This window comes from Pungitius pungitius, chromosome 6, assembly GCF_949316345.1.
Source record: "Pungitius pungitius chromosome 6, fPunPun2.1, whole genome shotgun sequence".
Lineage (NCBI taxonomy): Eukaryota > Metazoa > Chordata > Actinopteri > Perciformes > Gasterosteidae > Pungitius > Pungitius pungitius.
This window is the reverse complement of record NC_084905.1, coordinates 13,410,945-13,422,444: the sequence shown is the minus strand read 5'-3', so window position 1 is coordinate 13,422,444 and position 11,500 is coordinate 13,410,945. Positions and strand designations below refer to the sequence as shown.

The 11,500-nt window shown below is 42.2% G+C and overlaps 2 protein-coding genes across 3 annotated transcripts; one reads left to right on the top strand and one right to left on the bottom strand.

Moving 5' to 3' along the window:
• The first annotated feature begins 55 nt into the window (after positions 1–55).
• LOC119195510 (uncharacterized) lies at positions 56–5,478 on the top strand. Of its 2 annotated transcripts, none has more exons than XM_037450474.2 (17): positions 56–93; positions 160–297; positions 388–480; positions 559–770; positions 1,262–1,437; positions 1,587–1,725; positions 2,020–2,133; positions 2,367–2,486; positions 2,625–2,721; positions 2,860–2,980; positions 3,090–3,349; positions 3,460–4,236; positions 4,342–4,629; positions 4,709–4,885; positions 4,983–5,087; positions 5,162–5,253; positions 5,332–5,478. In XM_037450474.2, the coding sequence occupies exons 1-17, from the start codon at positions 85–87 to the stop codon at positions 5,405–5,407; spliced, it is 2,994 nt and encodes a 997-aa protein (XP_037306371.2). In that variant the 5' UTR covers positions 56–84; the 3' UTR covers positions 5,408–5,478. The 2 variants fall into 2 exon arrangements, with proteins under 2 accessions (XP_037306371.2, XP_037306370.2); XM_037450473.2 differs by having other exon boundaries at positions 2,857–2,980.
• Positions 5,479–5,608: 130 nt separating this feature from the next.
• Positions 5,609–10,899, bottom strand: dnaja2b (DnaJ heat shock protein family (Hsp40) member A2b). The gene is made up of 9 exons (XM_037450481.2): positions 10,566–10,899; positions 9,449–9,508; positions 8,867–9,093; positions 8,691–8,771; positions 8,437–8,570; positions 8,124–8,320; positions 7,843–7,987; positions 7,315–7,442; positions 5,609–7,200 (listed from the first exon to the last, which is right to left on the bottom strand). The coding sequence occupies exons 1-9, from the start codon at positions 10,641–10,643 to the stop codon at positions 7,015–7,017; spliced, it is 1,236 nt and encodes a 411-aa protein (XP_037306378.1). The 5' UTR covers positions 10,644–10,899; the 3' UTR covers positions 5,609–7,014.
• Positions 10,900–11,500: the final 601 nt, after the last annotated feature.

The window sequence follows — 11,500 nt, the reverse complement described above, 5'->3', positions numbered from 1 at the left end:
GTAACCTGATCCAGCTGTTTTGCAGAGTATTGCTGTAACCATAGTAACAGCCTGTATAATTTAGCAGTCCACAGTGGTGAAAACATGCAGCAGGTAAGGTTCTGTGAATTAGTTTTTGTTTTTTTCTACGTAAACTACATCCAATGAATCTTCCTCCAGGATTGTATCACCGATCTGTACCGATCCCTCGGTAAGTCCGTCGGAGCCGAGTTTTCCTCTGAAGATGTGAGTGTCCTCTACCACAAAGTGTTTCATGTATCTTCTGACACCAATGAAGCGTATTTGGCAATGAAGAAGGTAAAAACTCTGACATTTTAAACAACAAAGTCGCAAGTGTTTGATCCAATCTTCCTTTGTTATTATGGGATACGCCTGCGTCCGTTTCAGATTGCAGGAGGAGACGATAGTTGGTCATGTGTTGGTGAAAATGTGTTGGATGTTCTCCTAGAAATGGAAAGGGAGAAGGAAAAGAAGGAAAAGGTAGTAAATGCAGTATTCCTTTTTCACACACATTATTATTTTGTCATTACTGCTAAGGGTCAATGTATTTATCTGCAGTTCCACTGGGACCTCCAGCTGCTAAATGTTGGAAATCTCAACACTCTCCGTGTGACGGACAAACAAGTTAGAGTCGATCCTCATGTGCTGAATCGTCTCCACCAAAGCACAGACCCCATTACGTTGCCACATCTGGTTGGTGGGGGGGAGCTGCGTGGGAGTGCGAGAGTTGTGAAGAGACTGAAGAAGGCAGCCAGGCAGTGCTGGGCGAGGTGAGCATCCTAACTCTCAACAGTCAAAATGTTACTTTCATACATCTCCAGGTTGGAGATATCAGAGTTTTCCATTTTAAAGTTCCTAACATGCTACTTTATCTTAATAAGAGTACAAAGGGAAAACGAGTCTGTTATATCTGTCATGCATTGATCAGCTAACATAAGGCATCAGACGATAGCATAGCAGACTAAGGAAGGCTGAAGCACCAACGTCTGTGAATGTAAAGCTTTAAGCAACGATACATTTGACTGCATATAATTTATTTTAAAGGTGTTTAATGGAGAATGAGTCATTTATTCATTAAAAAGCTAGATATAACTTTAAGTGTAGACACATTGCACACATTGCAGTATTGATCTTTTATTTACATTTTTTAATTCTAGAAACAACTATACCTTTAATTACTTTCTCAAGGAATCCATTAAGCATTTCATAGGATGTTTACTATAATTATTATAGTGAAATGTGCTTTAATTTATTCTCCTAGATTGGCATCAGAGAGTGTGCAAAGTCTATTGCCCTCTCCCTGGCAGGGGCAAAGCCTCGGGGTTAGAGGTCATGCCTGGGGCTGTGTCTCCCTATCGGACGTCCTCCTCTTGCTGGATGTGAAGTATGATGCGGTGACCCACTTGCTTTTTACTGAAATGCTTCAGGAGCACTACAGTAAGGGAAAGTCTCACTGGACTATAAATAAAATAATAAAACACAAAACACAAACTCCTAATTCAAAGTACTATTCAGTACTGTAGAGATTGGCTCAAGTGCTACATATTATTTATTTTCCTTCCTTTTCTTTATTGGGTATACCAAAGCTCTGCGTATTTGGGAGACCCTGCCGCCATGGCAACAACATAAGGAAGAGGAGGGGCTGGGGGATCTTGCAGATGAGGCTTTGGAATCAGGTGATATGCTTCGTTTGGCTGAGCTACCAGGAGCCTTAAGGATATACAGGTAACACACAGTAACAAGGTTATTAAATCACATTTAAGATGACTTGATAACCAAACATATTGAAATTAAAACAATGCCCAAACTGCTTTACAGAAACGTTTCCTGGTCTCAAAACTAAAAAACTAAAGTAAAAATACAGTGCAGTAATGTATGTTATGAATAAAACACTCCCCTTCACAGATGTATGAAAACACAGGTACTTTATCAAAACTCATGGAGACACTGCTAACAACTTTCCACGCCCTTTTATGAGCAGCAAACACAAGCACTGTAACAGAGATCCCTCTCCTGCAGGGCCTCTGTGAGTCCTGAGTGCAGGGAGCAGTGTTGGTCTGCCGTTTCGCTCCTGTATGAGTTATTCACATTTCATCAGCAAGAAAGGGACGCGCTAATAGTCCTCGGTGAGAGGTAAATACTTCAAGTCATGGTCAGGTTAAGTCTAAACATCAAAATAATCTTACATATTGTGTATATCGATATTTAATTTAGATGCATTTATTTAATTACTGTGTGATTTTGATCTCATTGTGCTGAACGTAAGTAAACAATCATACAAGGGTTTCTCCTTTGACACATATGGACTTCTATATGGCTCCTACCATGTCCGTAATGAGTTGATTCCTCAATATTTTACCTCCCAGACTGGACAGGGGAAGCCTAAGGCTATTGTGCCTGCACATCAGATTGGCAACTCTGAGAGCTCAGAGAGAAGAAATGTCTTACAGCGCTCTACTGGCAGCGCGGCAGTCCTGGGAAACATGGTGAGGCAAAGCTAAAAAGTGACAATTAAAATTCAATACTGAAGAGGAAAAATGTACTTACTATTATCAGTTCTTGCTTTTTGCTCCAATCAAATCATTTGAAGCTATATTCTGTCTGTCCCTCATGTACTTGTTCAGGCCTCATATAAAAGGTCCCTGCAGAGCAGAGCAGGCAGCGCTGTGGCTGCACAGTGAAGAGCGGAAGAAAGACTTTATCTCAGTGTCACCACAGCAGGTATTGTAAATCTGCATACCCTGATTCACAGAGAAAGGCAACACATGCCACACTCATTGCTAATAATTAGAGTAAGAGGCTTCTCAAGTAATGGCTTAAAAGGAAAACACTACAGTAGCGTTGGCCTTGTTACAGCAGGCGGTGCTGCAGCTGCTGGTGCTGACTCAGGAACAGGAGAGGAAGCACCTGGTCAAGTTGGCAAATGGGATCTCTATAGAGGATTTGGAAGAGCCAGGTTCCACTTTGCCTCTAAAAGAAGGTATGTCGATGGTTTTTTTTCTCCTTTCTGTCCGCTGGCCAGGTGGATTGCTTTTTTTTTGGATTCCCCTTATTTGTATTCCCCATCTTATTTCCTGTTTCCTATGCAGATAGCCATCAACAAGATGCTTTAAGAAATGGCTGTATAAAAAGACTTGGAGAACTTCGTGCTGACTTGCTGATGCGCAATAACACTCAGACCACCTTAGAGCAAACACACTGTCAACCACAACTGCAGCCCAACACAAGCAGTCAACCGACAGGGTGGTGCCAACACCATCTGGAGGATTGTTCCCTGCTCCTTTTGACCCATCTGATGGAGTTCCAGGATGTCCAAGCATCTGCATTACTGCCAGCGCTGATGGACAAGGTGAGTCAGGACAACCACAACATCCCATCCCATCCCAAGATCCAACAATTAAAGCAGCTCTATCAGTAAAGCCCAGACTGTTCAAATAATGATGTGTGTTTGTCTGTTAGAGTGCACAGTGTGTCCAAGCTCTGCGAGAAGCATACGAATCAGAACTTCAAGCACCGTGCTACACCAACCTGCTCCAGCTGATATCAAATGCCCCCTTTACTTCAGGCTCTGTACTACCTCATTATACGGACTTAACCGAAAAAAGCAAAGATGAGCAAATCACAGCTCTCTCCTTCTGCAGTGGAGCGGTTGATGATCACCACAGCAGTGGTGAGCCAGCTGAAGCTCCAATGGGGGATCCGGAGGGAGAACTAAATGTGACTCGAGCTGCAGAAAGGACCGACAAAGAGGACATCTGTAAAGGTGCTGCAAGCAGAGGCAAACCTGGACCAAACCCTTGCAGCCGCAATTACAACATGCCCCCCCCCCAACCGCTCCAAGATCGTGGAGCGGTCACGGAGGACCTGCCCTACTTGGAGATCCTACGTGTGTCAGATGCAACACGTCAGAGTCTTGACGCAGGCAGAGAAACCCACGACGAAAGAGAGGTCGGCAGTGCAACAAAGCTCCCCAGGAGTTATGAGAAACAGGGCTCGCTGATCACCCTCGCTTGGAGTAAACCAGCAGAGGACGACACAGAGGGTGGGGAAGGGGCTGCAGGAGAGAGCAAGGAAGTACAACCGAAGGACAGAAGCAGTACAGCTGAACACACAACGTGGGAGGGGACTACTGGAGTGAGGGACGGAGAGGAGATGAAACCTTCTCCGCTTCACTCTGATTCTACACGTCATCCTGTTGCACATTCCGCAGAACAACAGTGCAGCACAGGAGGACAGGTACTCTATGGGATTTGCAAAGCATAAAATAAAAATGTATGACCATGTAATGCATCTGATTGGTTTACCCTTTTTAAATCCTCCTTGTTCGGGCCGACGGTGGAGAGAGCACTAGCGGAACAACCCGAGATGGGAGAACCTAAATGCATCCTGCAAACACGTGCTTTAGTAGCAGAGACCCTGCAGGCTGCAGAAGCACATTGCTTAGTTGACCCCCCTGAGATTGAGCGGGATGGTGGGGACATCTGCTCTGAACTGATGAAGCGAACAGCTAATGTGGACAGAGAAGTGCTCGAGGTGGAAAGGTGTCCCACTGCCGCAGAGTCGGAGCTATGGGACATGAGAGGACCCGAAACCCCTTATCCAGAGGACCAGAAATACACTCAAGCCGCAGTAAGTTTGCCGATACACAGGTGTGTGCAACAAAGTGCTATGCTGAACATTTCCTCATCTGATGTTTGCTCTTATAAAGTTTGACAGTAGCCCTCCAAGGAGGGAGGCAACGAGGGATCCCACACTGATGGAGAGAGAGCGGGCAAGAGAACCAGTCTCAGAAATGGAGAGAGAAATCACAATGCGCAACCTGGTGGACACGCAAAGAAAGGTGGAACAGAGGCAACAGAGGGACAAAGAGAGACAACTTCTGAGGGTGAGAGAAAGGTGGCAGAGAGGAGTAGGGATCTTTCCCCACTAGTTTACAGGTCACTGTTTGGTGACATGTCACTCTGACGCGGTCTGTCCTGCAGGTTCAGGAGCGTCTGTCTATCATGCAGAACAGAATAGCAGAAGAAGGCCTACTTGGCCTGAAACATATAGATAGGCTAAGGCACCTCACAAAAGATCTACCACAGGTAAATACTGTATATTAAGGTAGTCAGTCTACATAATTGCATCCATCATCATGTAACCATCACTACCGTTTTAGGAGGATAAGAACCAGCAGAAGACAGTTGTCAGAGAGCGACTGGATCAGCTGAGAAGAGAGAGATCCTATGTAATGCAGTCCAAAAGAGAAAGGTGGGGAAACCTCTTTAAATAGACGGAACCACCAAAGAGTTTTACCATCACACCTTGTGTTTCCTCTTTGTCCTCTAGGAATACTGCCGGATTTAAAGAGCTCCTGGGTCCAGTAGCTCTCAACAGCAATGAAACAGACGAGGGAGAAGACTGAGAAACTACAGCTATATAAATGCATGTGCTGTTTTAACAAAAAGGGATTTACTATTAATTATTGCCTTCAACAGAGTCCAAACATTTTTAAAAGATTTTTCAAGCTCAATGCCGCAGATTTTTATTAATGCATTGGCCCTTTGGTTTTTATAGACTCACAATAAAAAATAAAAGTATGCATACACAATAAAACATCCAAAAATTGAATTGACTGTTTATTATACAGCTATCTTGACAAACGTAAGCATCAACATTAACGTAATTTATCAATGACCCCCTTTAGTTGTGTACACATTATCCCAGTGGCATTAATTACATACACATTACGTCGCAAAGGTGCATGTGAAAAGTTTAAAGAGGTCCCATCACTCTCCTTTCATGTGAACATACATATATGCACTGTTGGCCATTACTCACTTGTAAAAGAAATAATGTGACTAAAGGAAGGAGACCACTGCAGACTTTAAATGCACCTATGGACAGGGGCTATATTTATTTACAGATCTATAGGGAATATTGTAACATGGCAAAGAATGTAAGTTTGGCTAACAAGTCTACGATGGGAAGATATGTATAATACAGAGGTTTGCTGCGGGCCCAGTGAGTTTTCGGCAAGAGAAGATCTCCTGGTTCTGGTGAGTAGAGGGAAAATGTCTAGATGGGAAGAATTCTCAGCAAATAAACATTCTGTTTTTTCCCCCCTTTTCAATTGCCCCTATTTAAAGTCTACTAACACTGCAGTCCAACACAAAGCAGGAATATCTATCACTCTAATAAGCCAGAACATTCCACAGCAGCTCACACGGGGAGCAGCTGCATTACAAACAAAGTACACAAGTGTGTCCTCGAGTCAAATGAGAAGTTTGCAACTTAAGTTAATGTTCTGTGGTCTCAAACACACAAACATTCAAACCAACAAAGACCAACAAGATCAAACTAAGAAAACATGGTGCCCGGCTGACAGGTGTTTTAGTCCGGGGCTTTAATATTTCAGCAATGTGTCAACTGGGGACTTTACTGAAACAGTTGCATTTTCAAAGAAAACACACTTTTAGGGCTGTAATTAGATTAGCTCTCTTGATAGCAAGGCTTTGATAGTAGTGACACACTGAAATTTAAACAGGTGTGATGTCAGGTTTCTCTGTAGTCTCCTATCCGGACCCTTGATCTACATGTGCAAGATCATTCGGCAAGAAAGCAGCATGCGCGTGTGTTTGTGTGTGTGACAGACTAAACTACACTGTATACAAGAAAGTCAACAATATTTGCATTTTATACAATAGACCGGTGTTTCGCACAGTGAAAGGTAAAAGCCAAGGATGACGAGAGAGCGATCCAATCAACTTCATTCAGTGAACCTTCTTGCTGGAGACTTTGATGAGCACTACTGTCCATAAACACAAAATGGTCATCAGATGTCCAGCATATATCGCTGACTTATGGGCACAATGGAACTGAGGAGGGTTGATATAGTGTATCTGTATATACCTCTTTTCATGTGAATCTTGAAAGGAGAGAAATCAACATGTGTAGGAAGTGTTGAAAGGTGTTAGCATTGGGACTCAAGAAATGCGTCTGTAATGTGAATGTTTTTATGCGCGAGTCTTTCTATTGGTGTGCACACTGCACCCCTGGGCCATGATGCCCCCCTTCCTCATCAGAACTATCATTGTAGGCCTCTCTCCTGGCTCCACCTGACCCTTGACTCTTGTCAAATTCTGTAAGATCCACTTCCTCTGCATCTGCTGAAATAACAGGATTCTCAGCACGAGCAGGCAGTAAGCACTCGAGTTCCTGCAAGAAAAGAATGTTTTTTAGAAAAAAAATGAGACTACAATCATTAAAGCCTAATCAATCTAAAATTGTGCATTTGAAAATTTGAAATTGCATGTTTGAAAGTTGACTCACATTCAGTTTCTCTGGGCTTATCCAGTTGTTTTCAGGGAATTGGACATCAAACTTGATGTAAAGGTCACCCTTCTCAAATGGGTTTCTGTACTGAGGCATTCCTTCTCCCTTCACCATCCGAATAGAACCTGCCACACAATAACAAAGTGGTTTAAAGACATGCAGACGCAATAGGAATCCTTGCATTTTACAGGCTATGTATATTATATTGTGATATTATCAGACCACAACTTTCAGGCAAAATTGTGCTTTGAAAATGAGCATCCCTTATGATTCTGTTACATTAATAATGTCAAACCATATTTCACAATAGGAAAACTAGTGTTATATTACATGTAATTTACGAAACTTTAGTCAATGGTGTAACAAAGGCACTCTTGGAGTTTATCAAGACACAGGTAAATTAGCTAATAACTTGATAGATGCAGTAAATGTAGAATGTATCTTTTGCACCTTAAAATATCAGAAAAAGAAAAAATCAGGAATATCATGTCAGATAAAATCCATAAATGTGGTCTGAAGACTCACCTGGCTCAATGACCTTGCCAGGTGGATATTTGACAAGCAGCTGACGTCCATCAAGGTGAGCAACGGTCATTTGGAAGCCACACAAAGCCTCAACCAGACCGATACGTTGGACCATGTGAAGGTCACTGCCATCGCGGCGGAATTCCTAATTTAGATTGACATCCAAACTTGTTATGTGTCATAACATGTACAACAAATAAATGTAGAAAAATAATCTAAGGCGTGAAGAAAAAATACATACAACTACACCATCAGTATAATAAGCAAATTGTTTTGTTTACCTCATGTTCTTTCTCTTGCAGCACCAGGACTATATCTCCTGGTTCGACCCCTGGTGCCTGGTCAGCTTCCCCAGAGAACGTGATCTTCTGTCCGTGTCTCATGCCTTTGTCCACATGCACTTCAAGAAGCTTAGTCTCCTTGCACACCTTGTGACCCTCACATTTTCTGCAGCGGTCTTTCTCATTTATCACCTCACCTGCACAAAGACACATGCAGAGATTGGACAATTTCTGAGTGACGTATTGGGAGTTGTTGTACAATATCAGTCTTTTAAAAGCATAGCTGGTGTGAGGATTTGTTCGGACTAAATACCTTCTCCATTGCAATCTGTGCAGACTGACTGCATCTGTTGAACCATCCCAGGCGCCAGCTGTCTAATCATGATTCTCATACCTCGTCCTCTGCATGCCACACACTTCTGGACTGCTCCTGCCTTACCCCCTTGACTAAAAAGCAAACAGTAAAGACCCATCATGGTTAACAGGCAAGTACCTCCAACAAAACCACTCGAATTACATGCCACCTTCTTTCAGGTTTTGAAAATATGATGTTCAAAGCAAACTCACCCATTACAGGCAGCACAGAGCACATTCTTACTAAGCTGCAGTTTGGTGGTTTTGCCATTGTAGACGTCTTCAAGAGAAACTCTGCATGACAAAAAGAGATACAAGATGTGTGCAACAACACAATATCTTCAAAGTACCTATTGAAGCACCAAACTGTATTTATCAAACACACTTACTTCAGAGGATGTACCATATCTTCTCCTCTTCTCCTGCCTCCATTGCGTCCTCTACCCTGCCCTCCCATGAAGCCAAACAGTCCTCCGCCAAAAATGTGAGAGAAGATATCGTCCATGCCAGGCCCACCGCCTCCTCCCTCTCGTAGGCCCTGTTCTCCATAACGGTCATAAAGCTCCTTCTTTTCTGGGTTTGTCAGCACCTCATATGCAAAACTGATCTCTTTAAACTGGAAAATAAAAAAACAAAATGTAATCAGACAGTATCAAATAACATCATGGCAAAAAGGGCCAAACTAAAGTCTGTGTTGTGCCCCCTGTTATAAAGCACAAAGAAACTATAATGCAGTCTAGCCTTATGTGCCACATTGCGGAATCTCAGAGATGGAGACATTGAGAAGTACAAATCCCCCCGATGCGCATTTCACTGGGGGAAGAAGCAGTTTCACATTCTGTACTCTGATCTGTAACTTACCTCTAAAGTCAGGCTGTGTGATCAGAAAAAACTAAGTTAACAGAATGTCTTGGTCCCAATTGTTGAATAATTTAGCTACTGCTGTTTAACCATGCTTTGGTCCAACATACCTTGTCTCCAGCATCAGGGTTCTTGTCAGGATGGTACTCTTTGGCCAGTTTGCGGTAGGCCTGTAATAAATCAAAAACCAAAATGAACAAAGCTGTGTTAGCGCTCTGGAGACAGGCACCAACTGTCTCAAAAAGCTCCTGTAGCTAGTCACAGCGGGTATTAACTGTCCTCACGAGCCAAGGTTGTACTTGTGGCTCTGCTTTAAACCACAAACAGACACTGGCAAAAGCACCGATGAGTTTAACATCTCGAGAAACTCTAGCATAGAGAGGTCACATTTCAGATCTTCTGGCAAATCTAAAATCACTTCATTTTCACGCATTTTGAACGGGGGTCACGATCAGATGTTGTCATCACCCAGTAGGTATTAGAAGGAGTAACGAGGTGGGATGACAGGCAACAGGCTTGACATTAACGTTAGATTACGTTACATTAACAAAAACATGATACGTTGTCCCAATTAGCAAACATGTTTAATTAACCTATGATTGAATCGCATTTGAGGTAATTAACGTTTACGATACGCAGGAAATAAGTGACAATGCAAATATAGAGTAAGCTAAATACATGAATCTAACGTTACACCTCACGAAACATTTCCCTTCAAGTTTAGGAATACAGTATTTTACACCAAAGCCATAACAGCTGGGTTTTTTGGCATGGTACTTTTGTATCGAGGTTAAATGATACGTTTGGTTAGCAGTTGCTTCGTTACTGTAGGACTTGGTGGAGACTATTTGCTGGAATGTATCATGTATCTAACGTCATTAGCCGGCCAGCTATCACACTCGTGGTCAACAGTATATTTCTTGGTTTTCGGGAAGATTCAGAAAACATTTTTTTCTTAAATAAGAAAATCAAAATCATCGCTAATATTTTACACCAATGAATATCTTTAATAGTCCTCCAAACGCGGTGCCATTCAGTACTCCACAGTTATTCGGCTAGCTTAGCTTACTGGCTAGGTTAGCAAACTGTCAAGCCGCTGCTGAGCTAGCGATAGCGTCCCTTAACCTCGCTTACGTTGCTTGTATTTTAGGACAAAACTCACAGTTTAAAAAAAATCGGTTCCTTCTAAACACATGCCCAGCTCGTTTGAGATAGTAACCGATTTACCTTTTTTAGTTCATTTTCAGAGGCAGACGGTGAAACTCCGAGGATGTCGTATAGCTTCGTATCCACAACGTTCGACATGATGCTAACCGGCTACACAGAAAGACCTTCTGCGGAGCTTCAGCGGAGAGAGGAACCGACGCAAGAATCAACGGCTGCGGTTGTCCAGGGTTGCCAGATACCACGACAAACACCCACTCGGGAACAGATGTCACCAAACAACCTCCATATTATTCCACAAACGGTAACGGGCTGTAATTACGTGGAAACTGCTGTTATCTTCTCAAGTAATAAACGAAGTGGTACGTTTACCATTCGTCACGTTGTAGTATTACTGGTAAATTTATACCCGGAAGCCTAAATGGGGTGGAAATGGCTGCGAATTTACTTTTTGACTTAAATCAATGGAGTAAATGCAAAAAACACACATAATAAAAATATGTGTAGAAAATGTGTCCACTGAACATCAAAAAAAGCAGTCGTATCTTAAATTATTATTCACTCAGTGAATTTGGCTATTTAAATATATCCCCAAATCTTGACGTTTCCAAATGGAGGAAAGCAGCATTTAACTAAAGTTGGTGAATCCAAATGTCAAATCAACTGGGAGCAATAAAGATTTATGTTTTAGGACATTTTAGTATATTTTCTTTCAGAAAATTGTGAACAAATTGTGGTTATATGTGGTGTCAGTCAATCTCTAGGTACATCACACTGCTTTAGTTACCAACAATATAAAGCCCATTTTTATTGCTTATTACTCAACAGTTTAAAGTTCTGCAATTTCTACTATCTATAGGTTTCTGGATACAATATATGTATATAGCAACATTTTCCTGTTGTGAATAGGACTCAATAGTTCTTATTTAGATGCCTTTCAGCTGTCAAAGCCAATGTTTCCTGATGGTTTTATTGCAGCAGTATTTTTAAATGGCAAC